Source organism: Drosophila nasuta, chromosome 3 (assembly GCF_023558535.2).
Source record: "Drosophila nasuta strain 15112-1781.00 chromosome 3, ASM2355853v1, whole genome shotgun sequence".
In the NCBI taxonomy this organism is placed as follows: Eukaryota; Metazoa; Arthropoda; class Insecta; order Diptera; family Drosophilidae; genus Drosophila; species Drosophila nasuta.
The window spans coordinates 50,055,958-50,075,555 of record NC_083457.1 but is presented as its reverse complement, the minus strand read 5'-3'; the positions used below and the strand labels follow the sequence as shown (position 1 = coordinate 50,075,555).

The 19,598-nt window shown below is 39.6% G+C and overlaps 1 protein-coding gene across 1 annotated transcript in view; it reads right to left on the bottom strand.

Annotated features, from left to right (window-relative positions):
* Window positions 1-2,106: 2,106 nt before the first annotated feature.
* Window positions 2,107-19,598, bottom strand: part of LOC132789489 (uncharacterized) — a 31,863-nt gene continuing 14,371 nt past the window's right edge. Inside the window, exons 2-5 of the mRNA XM_060797542.1 lie at window positions 3,836-6,208; window positions 3,582-3,775; window positions 3,108-3,519; window positions 2,107-3,048 (exon numbers count right to left, since the gene is read on the bottom strand). Coding sequence (XP_060653525.1) covers window positions 2,738-3,048; window positions 3,108-3,519; window positions 3,582-3,775; window positions 3,836-6,208 — 3,290 coding nt within the window. The 3' untranslated portion in view covers window positions 2,107-2,737. The remainder of the gene's footprint in view (window positions 3,049-3,107; window positions 3,520-3,581; window positions 3,776-3,835; window positions 6,209-19,598) is intronic.

Sequence of the window (19,598 nt, the reverse complement as noted above, 5' to 3'; positions counted from 1 at the left end):
CGCCTCATTACAAAGTTCGTGTCTTAAGTCTTTCGTTTTGGGGCTGTGGGTCAGGAAGCAGAAAACCAAAAGCCAAACAACAAAACTCCCCTAACGGAAGCATGTTTAATAGCCATTAGCTGGATTAGCTACCGAGCTTAGCCAAAGCTGTTGAAATATCAATCAGCTGCTGTCCAGAGGTCAAGCCCCTAAGGGCTTCATGGCTTAAATCAATTTCAAACAAGCAACAGACAGTTGGCAGGTGGACAGCACTTTCGTTTTGCAGCAAGAAAAAAAATAACAGCCCTGCGGCAAATGACTTGAACTGCACTTTAATCGCCTCCGACAATAACTTAGTCAAGTTTGCTGCTGATTGAGCTGCAGCAACTTTTGCTCTATTGGTGGCCATTTTTCATTGTTTCGCTTTTGTGCGCTTTATTGCAATTGCTTTATCACTTCAAGGGGGGAATTAAAGACTTAAGTCTTTTAGGCATTTTTATGTTTTGGTTTTGCCTCTGCCTCGGGGCAGCAGCAGCACTTTCAATTGGCAATTTGAAACAGTTTTCTTCACACTTTCTTGGTAATCACAGTGCGAAAAACGGACTGCGTTTTCATTTCACGCAATTCAATGTTTTCCAACTGAACTGTTGTTCAGCTGTCTACGCACATTAAATTTATGTCCATTAAGCGTATTACCGCATCGCTGGAGTTTCATTTTATTGTCGAGTCATCAATCAGCAAATACGAGTACGAGTACCACACGAAGATTTCCATCTTCCGTTTTTCCATCTTCACAGGCCATAAAAAAACCCGCAATAACACAAGTTTGGCTAATTTGCAAATTACAAGCAACTATATTGCTATTATTGTAGTTGCCGCAGTCGAAAATTTCATCAGTTTGTCTGATTGATGTCTCAAGTTTTATGGCATAATGAGGAAAACGCCTCGCATCTTATTACATGTGAACTTTAACAGTGATTAACCAAAAACTTAACTTGTTAATACCCCACAACGATTGCCACTAACTGTTAATTATGCGCAAAGACAAGTTTTATTTGCGCTGTCTCTGAACTTAGCCAAATGCTTTAACTAACACCTGTATTGCCTTCCGGTTTTTGCTATCCATCCAAGGTAATAAAAACTATACACACAAAAAATATCTAATAATAATAATAAATTTAGTGTGGCATATAAAAATATTTTAATTATTTGTGTATATTTCTTGCATTTTTACATTTCAATTAAAGTTCGTAACTTTTATTATTATTGCTTACTGAACAATCAAATTCAAGTTTATTAACGGTTCGTGTTTTTTTATGGCCAGCTCAATAAGTTCAGCTCCAAGTGGAACTTGTTGATGTTGCCAGAAGGCAGTAAATTGTTGAGCACCTAAAATACATGTAGTGGCAAGCTTTCTATGTGGTACATATTGTTGCCAGATTGTTGGAAAAAGGTCTCAAAATGTGCTGTTACGGTTTTTACTGAAAAATAATAAATATAGGAAAGCAAAACCAAAATTAAGTTTGATAAAATATAAGAAATGCATATAACGACTTCAATTTTGTAACTAAATTAAATATTATAGAACATGTTTTGATAAGAAATGAAACTACAGCGAACAGCTAAGTTTATCCTAATAACCTTTTTTTAGTGATCGTTTGTATTTTCTGTATTGCAGATTATTGAAAATCTATAAATAAATCTCTATGGAAAACATTTTACAACAAAAAAATAATGAAATATAAAATTAAAACAATTATATTAAATAATATAAATATTTGTAAAAAAAAATATACGAAGGCAGGTTTACAGAATCGGGTGATCTCATGGCCTAGCGATCGCTTGAATTTTCTGTATTCTACGTAACTAAAAATCCATATTTATGGATTTATTATGTATTATCGCAAATATGAGCAAGGAATGAAATTAGAAGAATGAGAAAATGCCGATTAAGATAGTACAATTAGTAATTTATTTAATTATTAATAATTTATTTAATTACTAATTGTATTATCTTAATCGTGCATTGTTTTATTATTATTTATTATAATACTGATAATACTGTGAACTTATTTATTTAATTCATTTTCAAACTGAAAATCGTAATAAAACACAATCGTATTTGGTGTAAATAATATAATTATTATATTTCTTGTGTTAAATTAATTTATTTGTACAATTATGTGTGTATTGCTATATCGATATCAATAAGATTAAAGCCTATGCAATAGGATAATAGACCAAAAACTAAATCGTGTGTGTGTATGTGTGTGTGCTACGATAACGAAATCGGCTCAATTTGAAGATATATTTTTTAGATACAGACTAGAAGAACTAAGTGACTAATATCAACTAAGCACAAATAGCGCCAAATTTGTAATTAAAATACAATTCCTAAATGTTAAATCATAATAAACATTTGCAAAACAAATGCAAATCAAATATTTACAAAAGAGCTCTCAAAGCCGCTGGCAAAAACCGAAATCGAAACGCAACGAATCGAAACTAAAAAAAAAACAGGAAAATAAAGATACAAGATACAAATAATACTGCTCGACAAGCACGCGAATTTCGACATAGTTGTTGAAAATTAAAATTGCATTTGGAATGGATCGAGATGCAAAGGAGTAATGTTGATGCTGATGCGGATGCCGATGCTGTGATGAACCTGATGTACTAGAGATTAGTTGGTGGGCAATGGCGACGTGGTGTGCAGATGAATGGTGATTTGGGGCTGGGAGGGGTGATTCAGTCAACGTCATATTTCGCATTCAAACTCTGAGATGCGGTGGTTGAAGTAGACAACTCCATGCTCGAGATCCTCACTGAATCCGCTCACATCCATGTAATCCGAAGCGGCCGAATCATCATCGACCCACTTGTGCAGCGAACGTGTGATCTCCAGTCGCGACTGGGCAAACGAGGGACGCATATGCGGCTCCTTGTGCCAACAGCGCGACATCAGATTGTAGAACTCGTGGCGACTCTCTTTTGGCAGCTCAGGACGCAGTCCCTGCGGCACCCGGCGTATAACCTCGCGTCCCGTTAAATGGGAATACGGCGTGGAGCCTAGAAAGCACAAAGATTATAAGTAAAAGTTGAAAGTTTTTCACAAGACGTTTCTCTACCCAGCGTGGCTATTTCCCAGAGCACAATGCCAAAGGCCCAGATGTCCGTCTCGGTGGTGAACATGTGGAACTGCAAGCTCTCCGGCGCCATCCAGCGTATGGGCAGCGCATGTCGCTTGCCAATGGTATCGTGGCCATGCGCCTTCTTCTCCGAATGCGTCGCATCCTTGGAGCAATTGCCTGCGGCTGTTTGGCCAAAGGTGTGCTGCCAATGCTGCAGTATGTAGCGACTGCCAAAGTCGAACTTGAACTTTTGCGCATTGCTGCGCAAAATGTCGTTGGCTGCATTCTTCTCCTGCTCCTTGCGCATGCGCTCTGCATCCAGATCAATGGACATGCCAAAATCACAGATCTTGCACATGCCATTGTGATCGAGCAAGACGTTGCGTGCCGCGAGATCGCGATGCACAATCTGGAGGAAGAGATGTGGAGTGAGTTTTTAATGATTCACTGAGAAGCATAGAGCAAACTTACTCTACGTCCAGCTATGTACTCCATGCCGCAGGCAATGTCTAGCGCAAATCCGGCTAGTGTGCGTGGAGAAAGTGGAGCCAAGCTGCGTCCACCTGGCACTGAGGCAGGCAGAATGTTTGTGGCGCTGCGTGCGGCACGCAGCAAAGACAACAAACGTCCTCGCATGGCATACTCCATGATCAGCATGTGAGGTTCTGAGAGAAATTGAGAAAGGAAATTAGTGAATTGTCAGCACAATCCTATGGCAAACTTACCGCTTTCGACGCAGGCGCCTAGCAATGTAACCACATTCTGATGCGATCCCAGTTTGCGCATAATGTTGGCCTCATCCTTGAGGCTCACTTGAGCGCTGCAAGCGCGTATTGTCTTCACGGCCACAATACGTGTGGCACCAAAATGTCCGCTTAGATCATCAGCCTCAGCTTTCCACACTTGCCCAAAGTTGCCCTCACCGAGCAGACTTTTTAACCGTATATTGCTGCGCTCAAACTCCTGATACTCGCTGGCCAGGGAAGTCTTGTCATCATAGCGATTGTGATTGGCATCGCGTGATGGTTGCTGTTGCTGCTGTTGTTGCTGCGATATGGACATGGGCATGGCCTGCTGATGATGATGATCCACCTCGTCTTCATCGAGTTCCAGCTGATATTTCGAGTCCACTTTCTTCACCGGACTTATGGGCTGCTGATCTGTGATGCAAACGTCAAAGACCTCGTCCTGCTTCGCCTGTCGTCGCACCATGTAATTGCGTACCAAGTAGAGCACAATGGCCACTAGAGGAACCACGCCCACTGCCACCAGCACCAAAGTAATCAAATTCATGCGTCGCATGTCCAGCTTGGCATCACGTTCATCTGCAATCGCCGTGGAACTAATATCCGAAGGCGTTGATGTCGAAGATTCCACAACGCCAATGAAAATGTTGCCTGGCAACGCAGATGGCGGCGCTGGTGCTGCTGTTGTGGGTCGTGGATTCACCGTGGAACGCACAGAAGTCAGCACAGTGGTGCGCAGTATTTTCGAATTCGAACTCGAGTCGGTGGTGGGCGACAGCTGAGTGCGTGGCGTTGCCTCACAGTTGGCGGTGCTGTTGCAGAAGATGATCAGATTGTTCTGATCCTCGATGTTGATCTCCTGCGTTAGCGATGGACCCAAGGCACGCAGTTTTTCGGTGTCTTCTTCGATGATGCTCTTCTGCTTGACAGTGCTGCTAGCGGTAGTTGTTGTGGTGCTGCTGGGTGTAGTGGTTGTCGTTGTGGTGATTGTCGATGTGCTTGTGCTTCTGGTTGTCGAGGGAGTTGTCGATGTCGTTGTGCTTGTGGTTGTCGAAGGGGTTGTCGTTGTGCTGCTTGTTGTGGTTGTAGATGTGGGCTGCGTAATTGTGGTTGTCGTTGTGGATGAAGTGCTGCTTGGCTTCCTGGTGGTGCTAGTGGTCGCTGCTGTTGTTGTGGTGCTGGTTGTTGTGGTGCTCGTGCTGCTGCTGCTGGTGGCACGCTCTGTTACCAGCTCTGGTTGCATCTCCGGCAGCGCTTGCGCCACTGTGGTTTCCTCCTCGGCGCTCAGCACTGTGATGATCAGTGGTGTGGAGGAAGCCAACGGTTTGCTAGCCAAGCGACGCACAACCACAGGCTTGATCACTTCTGGTTCACTTTCGAGTGGCTTTTGCTCCACAGAGCTCTCCACTTGAGCCGCTGTGGGTCGTCCCGAACCCAAGTAGCGTGTGCGACTGACGGGTGGTGCAGCTGCAACAGCTGGTGGTGGTGCAACGGCTGCCACACCACGCTCACGCATGTGATACTTGTAGCGACTGCGACTTCGCTCCACGGCTGTCAGCGGGCGTCGCGTCGACACTGTGGGCTTGACCGTGGACTCCACAGCGGGCGCTGGCGTTGTGGTTGTGCTCTGCACCACCGACACCTCCAGCACACGCGGATGCTCGTTGTCGCCATCAGCTGCGGTGATTGTTAAAGCACCCGGTTTCAGTGGCGGCAACTTGGCACCGAAATACAGATAAGGCTGCAGCTCATCCTCGTCATCGTCCTCCTCCTGCTCCAACGAGGTGGTTGCCAGTGTGACCGTAGCCGCTGGCTTTCCCCGCCCACGCTGTTTGCTGCCAGGCGCTGACTTGGCACCGTCAGCTATGTGATTTAACGTATCGTTCTGCTCCTTGGCAACCACAAAGAGACCATGCGACGACTCATCGCTAAAGAGTATCTCGTTGGTATCACGTTCACCGGGAGCAGCTGGACTTGGTTTGCTGGGCGTGCGCAGCACCACTGTGCTGCTGTTGCTGTTCGCCATGGCCATGCGGGTAAAGTTGGCGCATTGTCGCATGCAACTCGCTGTGGTGCGACGCGTAAAGTTCTTAGTGCAATTGCGTATGCAAACGGAACGCGGATCGCTCGGCGATTTCGAGGTGCTCTCCACAGCAGCAGCAGCTGGCGAAGTGGCACTGCGTCCAGTGGTGCCAATACGGGTGCGAAAGCCACCACGATGCAGCGCAGAACGTCGAGCGGCAAGCACATTCATCAACTTACGTTCACGCTCTTGGGCCGAGTTGTGCGGTGCAATCGAGGGTCGATTGCCACCCGCTGGGCGATAAGTGGTGGGCTTCTCGGCAACCACATCTGTAACGCAAAAAAGAAGAAGAATCGAATCAATAAGCGATACTCGTAACTTAAGTGGAGGTTAAATGCTGACTTGTTCTGAGATAACGCGGCGTATACTTGATGCGGCGGCCGAAAATCGTGACGCATATTGGAAAAACAAATCTTTTGGCGAATGGGAAAGATAAACAGTGCGTCAGCATTAAAAGCATTAAATCAACAGCGCAACACGCACGAGGCGCAAACTAGTTTTAGTTTTAGTTTTTTTTTTCTTAACTTTTAATGCTCGTCTGTCGTCTCTTTTTGGGGCCATTAATCAGCAGCGGCAGCAAAGCCGAGCGAGCGCGTTTTAGGTGCGTTTCTTAGCCTAGAAATTGTTGTTAGCCAACTGGTTCACAATTCGCTGTAGCCTCTCTTGACATGTCGCTATTTTGTTGCCCTGAGGCCGCAGCAAACAGCAACAGCAGCTGACTAATTAGTTTGACACACAAATTGGTGGCAAAGCTTTGATGTTCTTTCTGTGGGGCAGAACGCAGCTGCCGTTGCCGTTGCCATTGTTGCCTGCCGCAACTGGGCATTGTGTGGTGTGTGGGGGCTTTTGGCCAAATCTGAATGCTGCCGCTGTTTGTTTGGACCATGAATCATTGAAGCGATTATCAAGCCGAGGCTTGCACAATTGTTTAATTTTCACGTTGCCATTAAAACTGCCAAAACGACCGGCAAGAGCCAAACAATGTTAGCAACAACAAACACACACATACAATTTTGTACTCTGTGCCGTGCCGCTTGCTGTGGCTGTGGCTGTTGCTGTTTTTCACAAGCATTTAGTTCATTGGCTTGCAGTTTAGGCCAAGGTTAGCTCTGGCATCTCAAGCGCAGCGGCAGCGACTAGAACAAGCGACAAAACTAACTCTTTGCCTCTGCTTACGTCTTTGCTTTATCTCTAACTTCTCCTTCGCTTTTTGGCCACTGCAGACATCGCTTTAGGTTAAGGCTTGATTTTTATTTTAATTTTATTTTGAATTTTTTTGGGCTTGGAGCTTATTGCTTGAGGCCTAAGTTCGAGCTTCGTTGGCTCTTCCATTGACTGCACTCCACTTTGTGGGGCTGCCCATTTTTTAATGTAGCAACATCCACTGTGCGCCCCATTTGGGCGTCTCGTCACGTCGCCTCGCTGCCTTCAAACAGAACCCACAACAACAACAACAACTGCGACTACCATTTTTGCTCTGTGTTGCAAGACTCGGGCGTTTGCAGTGCTTCATTATTGTTGTACTCTGTGTTAAGGTAAGCTAACTTTGTCATACAGTTTATAATATTTTCCACAAAGAAGGAGAAGAGAATATAAACTGTTCTAAGCAAATTGTTCTCGAAATAAGTTTTAATAAACTAAAATTAGATAAATCTCAAAGAAATACGATCAACTACATGCACAATTTTAGTATAAATATGATACTGATAAAAATTGATCATATCTTTTAAATAAACTTTTCCCCAATGATGTATTTTTCTATGAAATGAAAAAGGAGAAATATATAAGAAAAGCTTGATTCGAACGTTTGGTAGAAATACAATTTATGAAGTATTCGCTGTAAGTCCATTTATAACAAATATAATTGGAGATGTATAAAAGAAATGGAAACAGCTAGATACAAACGTTTGGTAAGAATATCAAATTAAGAATAATTTGTTTCTAAGTTTAAGAAATACTATTGGTGAAGTATTATTATTTATTTAAGGAATATACAAATAGGGAAATGGGAGATTTATATTGAGTCCATGATTGAATATAAAACCAACATATTTACAGTACTGAAATTTATTATTAGACCTACATATATATAAAAATATTTAATAAAAGCTTGGGAAATATATGAGAATCACAGTAAAAAAGATAAGAATACAGAGAAAATAAATGAAAACATTGCATCAAATAAATATAAACAATATTAAAATAAGAACAAATAAATATTTCGAACATTTTCAATGAATCATTTCTTTTTAGATCCATTTATTAACGGAAAGAGTATTCAAGTTTTACTAAATTTTCATTAAAATTTGTCTGAACAGATAAGGAGACTTTGTTGTTGTTGTAGCTGCTTTGTTTAACTCATTGTGCTGTTGTTGTTGTTGTTTCAGTTGCTGTTGCAGTCGAATCCACTTGGCCGCGCAACTTCTTGGCATTAGCTATGCTGCTGCTGTGTTATGGCCATCGCCGTCGTCGTCGTTGTTGTCGCTGTTTCTGTCTCTGCTCTTGGCATGCGTTGTGGAATTTTAATTTGATTTTGGTCATAGACACGATTTTGTTTTTGGGCTGCGACTGCACGAAGCGAACCAAAACGAAACCCAAAAATAACAAAATGGTCAACTAAGCAAGCAAAGACTTTGGAACGCTGTTTCAAAAGAATCCAACAACGATCTTATTTGGCAAATTTGGAATTCTGAGAAGCTTAAACTTAGCTAAGAGTGCTGCTTACATAATGCTCAAGCTAAATACTACTTGAGTAACAATAATAACGACAGCAGCAACCGTCAGACAGACAACACAAAAAAATACAAAAATACAGTAAGCAATAATGTACAAGTAAACAGACGTCAAGTTATTAATCTTCAGTTTGCGACAGCGTGACTAATGTCAATATTTGCTTAAAACTTATTGCCAGATATTTGGCTGTTTATGTGAAATTTAATTGCCAGCAATTTGGCCAGTCGCCTCACAATGGGCGAGTATTCTCTGTGGAGTGGAGTGAAGTCTAAGTTTGAGTTTGAGTTCTAAGCCAAATTGACAGCAGTGTCAGCTAATGAGCCTTCACTCGAGCTTCAGTTCACTTCCACAACTGAGCATCCAAGGCTCCCACGAGCCAGTCAAGCCAACTAGTTGGCTATCTTGCTGAGCTTTGGCCTTTGTTTTGGCCATTAATTGTGTATTTAAGCCGCCGCAACTATATAGTATAATAATAGATGATGCCTGCTTTAATTACATTCGAATTGAATGCGAATTCAAGTATTTATAAATACTCAACGAAATGCTTTTTGGTTCGCCGTATTAGCGCTTGAATGAATCGCATGTCTTTTGTGGCTTAGAACTTTTAATTATAAATAAATTGCGCACACGAGTGGGTAGCCAAGTCATTGGCTAATTGACAGACTGACAAGCTGACAAACTGACTGACAACAGCGACACACACACACACTCAATCGCATTTGTACTTATTTAATGGTGTCGTATTTGATGTTATGAAATATTATACAATGAGCGGAAAATACGAACAAACAACAAAATGCGACAGCCAGCGCAGCTACCTGCGCCTATGACATTAATATCAATCATACGCAACGTTGCACATGGCATAATCAAAACAAAAACCGAACCGCATTTTGGGCTCAATTGGCCGAATGAAAAGCTGAAATAATTATAGTCAAAAAATAAGTGTGCTGAAAATATATTTAATTGTTATTTAAATTTCGCAGTATTAGCAGTATAATCACCAAGCAAATAAATAATAATAAAACAAAGAAAATATGGAAAATTTTCTCAGAATTGTTTGCTAATGGAAAGTCTGTGTTACGAGTTCAGACATTCACAGACTTTTTTGTTCTAACATTCACTACCGCTGATGTGGCCTTGAAAACGTAAACATGTTGTTTCGCATTTGATTGCTTTTTGTTACATTTCTGCACAAACAATTGTGACTAATTGTGAATCATTTCCGCTAGCGCCCAAAAACCGCAACAACGTTTCAATAAAACGCTAAACGAGTTAAAGCTGAAAGAAAAACCAAAACAACAACAACAAAGCCAAGACACAACTTTCATTAATTCATTGGCACTAATTCACGCAGTGCAGAGCAAAAGCAACAGCGGCAGCTTCACTTTTGCTTTCTTGGCTTTGCGTTTTGCTTTTGGCCTGCTCATAAATACAATTTTTAAATGCCGCCTTGGCTTATAACAAAACTTTCTCCATGCGCGCTTTCGTTGCACTTTTTTTTTCTTTATTGCAATTTCTTCATGTTTTCTTATTTATCTTGGTTGATTTTTTTTTTCATTTTAAGCGAATTGTTGTAGTTGTTGTTGTTACTGCACCCTACGGCTTGGCTGCCCACGTTCATGGCTAAAACTTGTTTGCTGGGGGAGAGACAGACATGCAACGGACACGTTTTGGTCGAGGCGATCGAAAGCATTTCTAATGTGAAATCGAAACATGCAACACACAAAATGCCAAAAGCAGCCAGCGGCAGCAAAGTGCCGCAAATTTGTGCAAGCATAACGTTGCAACAGCAACTAGCAACCAGCAACAGGCAGCAGCAGCAGCAACAGTAACAACTGCCAAAGTTGGCAGTTCATGTGCGTGACATTTTGCCTTAACTGGAGTTAAAGTTGCAATTGCAGTCGGGAGTCATGGGCTGCCTTTATTTTTTTTTGTTTTTTTGTAGGTGCAGTTAAATGCAGGAAATGCTGCAGACGACAGCTGCCGTGAGAAAGCAAAAGAAATGGCAAAGGTAAAAAATAAAGATGGAAAAAAGCGAAAACATCATTGCGGATGTCAATGCGGAAATCGAGTAAAGTAAAGTTGTCGTGAAATGCCACTAAGTGTTGCACCCGCTGCTGCTGTGGATGCTGTGACTGCTCTTGCATCTGCTTCCTGGTTAAAAGAAAACTTAAGCTTAACCCTTGGCCGAGCCTTGAGCTCAAGAATTGGCGAACTGCGCACTACTTTAGTGACCTTTTGCGCAATCAGAAATGTGATTTAGATACTTTTCAAAAGCATTTTTGTGTTTTAGTTTTATTTGTATACCCACTATCCATAGACTAGAAAAGTATTATAGCTTTGTGCCTCCATGAAATGGACAAAAATGTCTACTTACTACGGGTGCTAGTTGCATTGACTAAAAAATTTGGAATATTTAGTAATCTATGGTATATTTTGAATGCACTACTACCTTTGGTATATTTTGTATTTTTGTGATATATTAATTTGGTATATTTTAAGAATAATACCGCACGGTTTAGCTTTTATTCATTATCTTACAGTCGAGCACACTCGATTGTAGCAATTTCTTACTTGTTTTTATTATAGAATTTTGGCCATACGTTCAACGACGTCAACAACAATAACAACTGCAACCATTGGATAATTGCAAAGTTCATTTTGTTTTAGATTTGTATGTGTTTCTTATTGTTGTTGTTAACTTTTTGTCTGCTGAGACCATTGTACGAGGTTAGGGGGCTTCCGTTTATTTGTTTGGCTTTGGCTTTACGAATTCAGTGCGAGTCGCTTGGCTCGGTCTGAAAATATTTTCAATAGGCTGCGTTGTTGTTTTCTTGCGTTTTGTTGTTGTGCATTGAGGCGTTGCAAATGGTTGCTGCGGGGCGTGTCACATGTTCGTCATCATCAACAACATGAACAGCAACAACAACATCAACGATGTCGAGTAGCATCCAACGCTCCCATCAGCAGCTTGTTGCACAGTTTTACGCAATGCTCACAAAAAAAAAACTGAAACTGACTGATTTTTCAGTTGGATTTTTCGTCTGCAACAAACTTTGGCATCATTAGTTAGTTGGCCGCTTTCTTTTGTGCCCCAAAAAATTAGGGTCGTCTCCTCCCCCTCTCGACATCTGCCACTAACATCACCATTATCATCACGCTCAACTAAATCATGTAAGCTCAGGCCACTTACATAATGGCTCACGACTCTTTGGGTCAGCGCAGCTATGAGTTTAATTAATCACATAAAACATAATAACAACAACAACAACAGCCGTAAAAATGAAACGGAAAATTAGCCAAAACGTTGATGACAAAATGCTTGAGAGATTCCACGCTGGCGAAAAGTTCAATCAACCTCTGGTTGATCGTCTTTTGCTCGACGTTTTGATTAGTCGCATTTTGCAATGCAAACTGCAAACTAATGAAAATCAAAATTATAAACATTTTATGTAAACAACAAAAACCAAAAACCAAAACCAAAAAAATGCCAAAAACAAAACAAAAGCGAAACCGAAACTAAAACTGAAACCGAATTCGCCAACAGCTTTTTAATAGCCATGCCGTGTGGCCACCGCACCGCACACCGCAGACACACAAATTACGCGTTTCATTTCCTTTTCCTTTATGCGGCCAACGAAAACGACAAAACAGCCGCAAAATAATAACAACAAATTTTGTTTCAAATGAAAAATCACAGGCTGAAAGGTAGAAAAATTAAAACAAAACACACACAATTATTGCCAGCAAACACAATTAACCAAGGAAAGTAAACATAAGAAATAGTTATTAAAAAAAAAAATTGTGTGAGAAAATAAAAACAAAATACTTCAAAAGTTATATGTATGTATGTTTATAATATTTTTCACATAGATAATAGTGATAAAACAAGACCTATCATTATAAGATGCACAATTTAACAAAAGAAACAATAAGATAAGCCACAGAAAGTCTTGAAGAAATGGAATCAAATGATAAGTGAAACCTTCTAATCAATTCATATTTTTTGTGTATGAAAAGTTGAATGAAAAAAATGATTTAAAAATATTCATTGTAAAAACACTTTACCCACGATAATAGTGATAAACAAATGCGATACAATTCAGCTGAAAGTTGCATAATAAAATAAGATTAAAAAAACAAAAGAAAACAACAATATAAGCTATAGAAAGTTATAATTGATAAATGAAATCCCTTTGTCAATCCATATTTGTATGCATAAAAAGTTGAATGAGAAAATTAGAATGGGAAAATATGGATTCCACTATAATAGTAGAAAAACCCCGACAATTCTGCTAAAATTACATAAGAAAACAACATAAATAACAGTTTTTGCATGTACAATTTAACAAAAGCAACAATAAGATAAAGCAACTACAGAAAGGTGCAAATAAATCAAAGTTAAGTTAAACCCTCTAGTCAATCTATATTTGTGTGGGTGAGAAAAATGACTTAAAAAATACACATGGCTATAACAATTTACCTTCGATAAAACTGATAGAAATTTGCGCTACAATTCTGCTAAATGTTTAAAAAGAAAACAACAGCTTTTCAGCTTTTGCATGCACAAATTAACAACAGAAACAAAGCTACAGAAAGTTACAAAGAAATTGGAGTAAAAGATAAGTTAAACCCCACAAGTCAGTAAAAAATTTTTAAATAAATATGGGAAAATATCAAAAGTAACTGTGGTAAAAGTTTTCAAATGCCAGTTATGCTATTAGCAAAATATTTACCATGTAGTTAAACTCCAAGCAAAGCGATATGTAAGCAAGCTGGGAAAGTCTGCTGACTTAAGCAAGACAAAGCAAATAATTCGACCTATAACTTTAACCACATTCAACTCTCAGCCTACTTTCATTTACAACAACAAAGTGCAATGAAAAAATGAGTCGGAAAAGTACCACACGAACAACGAACACAAACTTGTATAAGTTGAAAAGCTGAGTCTTAAGCCTTCTATTTGTTTACGCATAGCAAAAACAATCTCAGCGCATAAAGAAAACATGCAGACGTATTTTTTTTTTGTTCGTTATTGAATATTTACTGCTTTTTGGGGTAAACATAAACAAAACACACGTAACGCGGTAGGCAGTGCACTACTCACTGATGTTTACACTCTGCCACAGTATTACGTATAGTTTTTTCCCCCAGTACTTAAAAAGTGGTAACTGGGATTTTTTCTTATAGTTTTGTTGAAACAATGATTCATAATCATATGGTAGATGGTATATGGTATATGGTGTATATGGATATAGTGTACTCGTATGTGTAGCAGCTACACCCACTTAAGTGCCGCCAAAAGCACAGCCTCAACTGCAAAAGTTGGCAATAGCTCAGCATATATGAGTTATAGATGCCGCCCACATTGCGCATACGCCAGGTAGTGCTGCAGTGCTGCAGACGTTGCAAATGTTGCACACACACATACTTACACACACACATTGCACTTGGCAGCTAGTTTGTTGGTTGGTTGGTTGACTGGCTGACAGCGAGGCAGACCTGTTGCCTGTTGCCAGTTTGGCTTTTTGTTGACTTTTCTGATTTAGCGCAGCGCGCACAACGCTCTTCTTCGCGAAGCGAATGGCAGCCAACGCTTGAATACGCCTGGTAAATGTGTTGCGATTACGCAACGCAACGCAACGCACATGAGCCAGCGACAGACTCAAAGACGAACAGGTAAACGTAATGAGCCAACAACAACAAAAGCAACAACAACAGCAAACAGCCCGAAAGAGCCACAAGACACACCAATATTGATATTTATGTTGAGGATTTTTATACCCGCTACCCGCTAGGGTAGAAGGGTATTAAATGTAAGAGGCAAAAGGAGGCATCTTCGATACCAGTATATATGAACACCTATATCTCAAAGACCAAAGAGTTAGAGCAGCAATTTGTTTTTTGCACACAGAACAAATTCGCTTTAGATTAATTAAGTCTTAGTTGCTTTGGGTGACAATCTGGTATTTTACGCACTTTAGACAATATTTTACATATAAAAGTATATTGCGTACTTTAGACTATATTTTAAATATTAAAGTATATACATATACCAAACATAATACTTTTAGTATTTTATCGGCATATTATTTTGGTATAATTCGACAATGATACCACACTTTAAATGATCGTTTGGGACATTTAAGTATTTTTGTCGGTATATTATTTCGGTATAGTATGAGGATAATGGGCAGTTGAGTGTATTTTGTTAGATTTTGCACGCTATGCCATATTTTGTATGCAATAGTATTTTAATATACCAAAGGTCAGCATATTTTAGTATTTTCTCGGTCTATTAATTTGCTGCACTGCAATGTTTTGCTTTTATTTAAAATGGTCAGTCTAATGTGTTCTGGTATATTTTGCACTCTATGGTATATTTTGTATGGAATGGTAAATCAATATACCAAACAATTTATTTGTATATTTGAGTATTTTCGCGTTTTTAGTTTGGTATATTTTATGAATAATACTGCATAGTTTTGCTTTTATTGAAAATATCTAACGGGTATTTCACGGTCGAGTGTCCAACACTCATCTTTAGCTTTCTCACTCGCTTAACCATCAACTGGCCAGTTTGGCTCAGTTAACCACAGCAACACCTACAACAGCAAGTCAGCGAACTTCGACTTCAACTGGAAGAGAACAGCTTTTATTTTTGTGTTTCTTTTTCTTTTGGCGTCATTTCGTAACATCCCAAAAAGCAATACACACACTATATATGCACATTCATCGCATCGGCTTTTGGCTTATACCGGCTAGACAGGGGGTCGCGCTTAGAGTTTTTTAATGCGCATACATTAAAAATAATCAAAATGCATTAAACTTTTGTTTAGTTAGCAACCTGTTTATGTAATGTTCATGCGCAGAGCGACTTGCACTCCAAGTTTAAGCCAAGTTATGGCCACGCAAATGTGAGTGGGTAACACATACACAATTCAAATCACAATAATCACAATAGTAATAAAGGAAAAAAAAGAGGCCCACAGTAAAGCCTCATAAATAAACATGCATAAATACATAATTTTTCAACAGTTTTTGTGTTGGGTTTTTTTTTCTTTAAATATTTTTTTTTCGTATATTGTACCCAAAAATGTTTTGGGTGAAAATGCGTTTGTTACCTTGACAGCAAACGCTAGGCCTAGGCAAAGTCAGCAACAACATGGCCAACACTTGAGCAGCCACATGGCTAAGACAAAGCACAATTGACAATTGACAATTGACAATTGACGCCCACAAACAAAAAAGAGTCACAGCACTAACTAAACGAATAATTGCTTATGAAAATAGTTAATTGAAATAACAATTAAGAGCAAACATAAAAAGCCAAGCACACACACACTCACGGAGGGTCTAAAGTCTGAAGTCTATCGTGTATCGCGTATGGTTGGCTAAAGTTCACTTGCAACACATGAAAGGAAGGCTATTTGCGGCATGCCGAAGCCATCCAAATTCAACATTTGTTTTCATTATGAAGAGCTGGCAAAACAATCTTCATATTAGACTCATAAATATCACACGAAATCTTGATCCAACTTTAACAATTCGAATGTTTCTATTTATTTTTTTCTATTCGTATTTTAATATGCACTCGAAGACATTCGCTCTTTGCATATTCGTGTGTGCTTGGCCATCCCTAGGTTAAAGATACTTGTCTTTAATAAATAGATTATTATTATTACAAAGTCACCGAAAGCAAAAAAAAAAAAAACACAAATATAAATGAAATAATGAAATACAGAAACAACATGACCTCGCTCAGTTGATGGTTACGCTTGAGTTTTATGTAAATTCGCTTGACAAATCCAACCAAATGCAGTCGAAAATTATTAAGCAAAACTCTTCAAAAAAATATACATTTTTGCTATTTTTATTTTCGTGATTAAGTTGTTGGCGAAAAATTTTTATTTACGGCCAATTGATTGCCAATTTTGGATCAGAAAAAAGGTCACACTATTTGGTGTCAAATTGCACAGCTTCGACAAGAAATAAATTTTGGTATAAAATAAAATTTTTAAAGTGAATATTCCAATTAAAAAATTTGAATTTAAAAATTCAAAATAAAATTTAAATTAAACAATTTAAATATGAAAATCATGATCACTTCTTAATGCAATGGAAGTGGATATTACAATCAACAAATCTTGTTGAGAAAATGTAAGTTAAAAATAAAAACAAATTGTTTAAATTTGAAAATCATTGTTGTTTCTTAAATCAATCAGCAAATGTGCATATTTTGATTGCTGAGAAAATTGAAATTAAAAATATCAATTTCATTATCATTTCTTCATAAATCGGAAGCGGATATTAAAATCAACAAATTTGAATAAAATATAATGAAATTCAAATGCTGAAATATGAAAATCATTAATTTTTCTTAAATCTTCTTAATGCACTTGAATTGTCACGATTTTTCTTATCTCACTAATTGAGCTCTTGAGTTCAACTTCTGAGAGGAATTGAAGTCTTCTAATCTTGATTTCTCATGCTTTCTGCATAAATTAAAGTGGATAAGATCTTCAAGGCACGATATGTTTGTTGCAACCTTTGACTTATGACTTGCATGCCCCAAGTGGAGCAGCGTATTCAAACGAATCATATGAAATGGCAACCATCATGTTGACGACGGTTTTTCGGTCTTTCAAACGTCAAAGATTAGCCAATGCGAGTGTTTGTTTTTTCGCAGTTCGTTGTTCGCTGTTGCTGTGGTTGTTTGCTGTGGTGCTCGAGACGTTGTCTATGGCCTGTTGCCTCTTCTGCCGCACATTTAGCTGGCCAATTGTTTTTAGCTGACCAACAGAGCAAATGTTGGCAACTCGCAACTCTTGTTGCTCTGTTGCTCTGTTACTGTGTTGCTATTGCATTGATAGTTATTGTTGTGTGTTGTGTGTTGTGTCTGCTGTCAGTTGGTCAATAATTGGCATAGATTTATTTCGGCTCGTTTGCAATTTGCTCACTAGGCCAATTTTCCCGCCGCAACGAAGAAAAAAGCGAAAATCATTTTCTGGGAGAGTTTTGCCAAAGGGGCGCAGTTGATGTACGACTATGTGCAACACTTGATTGTAGTTGTGTGTATCTGTGTTTGATAGATGGAAATACTTACCCACATCGCTGGGGTTCAAAATTTCTGCAGAATTGCCAGACAGCACTTGGCTTTCATTGTGTGGCTGTTGCTGTTGCTGCTGCTGCACATTTTCCACAAGCTCTTCAGCAGTTTGCTGTTGCTGTTGCTGTCTAATTGCACCATTAGTTGCACTCGTTTGCGTTTCACTGGCTGTCGTTGTCGTTGTGCTTGTCGTTGTGGATGTCGTCTCTACCATCAACAATGCCAACAGCAAGAGCAACAACAACATGCCACAACCATGCCAAAATGATTCATTGCTTCGATGAATTTTCATCAACGACATCGTAACCGAAGCATATACCAAAAATATATGTTGCCTGTTGCCAGTTGCTCTGTTTTTGGCTGCTCTTGTTGTTGTTGTCTTTACTGATTTTCTATCTAGTCTCTGTCTCTATTGTTTGTTTCCACACTTTTCCACAATTGTTTGCCGAAGCTGCGTCGCAATGTGTGCGTCTTGCGGTTGCTGTTGCCGTTGCTGTTGCAGTTGCAGTTGCTGTTGTGGCTGTGGCCTCTTCCTCCTCCTGTTGCTGTTGTTGCGTGCAATAATTCAAGTCTTGCTGTTGACTTATCTGTGCGGCTGCCTTGGGAAATCGTACGCCTTCTTGTTGCTGCAAAATGTCGGAAATGTGAAAGAGAGTTTTGCATTAGTGAAAAGCTCGAACCCATTGCTTAGTAAAATTGCCAAACAATTCTGTTTTACAAACAAGCGCTGCCCAATAAAGAAAGCCTGTAAATTTCACAATTTTGCTGTTGCCTGTATTTGGCGAAAAGACTTGAGCAATACTTTTGGAAACTCGCGCTCTGTAATTGGTTTGTCTTTAAACGTTTTTCTTTATAGACAGGCCAATGCTATGGCTTGGACAGCAGCATCAGCAACAGCAACAGCAGCAACCATCGAAGCGTATCACATATGCGAGCATATCATTATAAGTCACATTAAGTAAGAGTGATAACTGAGGTCGCTGTGCGTCGAGTCGGTTCAATAAAAATAATCCACAACACGCATACGCCCAGTTGTACAAGGCAGTTATAGCTTTATACGTACGTATGCAGCGGCGACGACGAAGCGTTAGCTTTATGGCAATGTGTGTCATTGCCTGTCGAGAAATCAATTAAACAAAAACAAAAATATAAAAAAATACAACACCAATTTATATATATAGTATTGTATATCCATAGACGCTTGAAGCCTCTTGCGCAAAATTACGTTGGCAATTTCACTTGGACTTTTCGATATTCGTATGCCGCATAAACAGTTAATAAAACGCAGGCGAAGCACGTGCGGGGAAGGTATGAAACTCGAGGCTTGAGGCTTGAGGGTGCGCCACCTTTAACGCCTCCGTTTGCGTAATGTGCAACGCCAAAAATTATTAAAGCCGACAAAAATTAAATGGCCAATTGTCATGCAGATGAAGAGCTGGCCAAGCCGAAGAAGTCGTCGACGAAGTAGTCGAGAGCTCAAAGTTGCCAAACAGTTCTTCTGCATTAGCATTGGCGAAGAATCTATGGGCAATCTTTTACATTAATCAAAAGCCTTTCACAGCCATTGGCCAAAAAGGCAGAACGCAAAAGTTCAATGCACGCAAAAGAAACAGCAGATGAAGCGTTTCGGTTTTCGGATTTGTTTGTTGCTTTTGTTGCTGCATAGTTTGGCAGCTCTAATGATTAATTAACAAGCAATAACAACAACCATTGAATAGATCGAGAAGATAAAGCAGGATGCTCGTTGTAAGAAAAGTCCAAGCGATTTGCATAACAGAAGCAGAAAGAGCCGCAAAAAGCGGGAGAAGAAAACA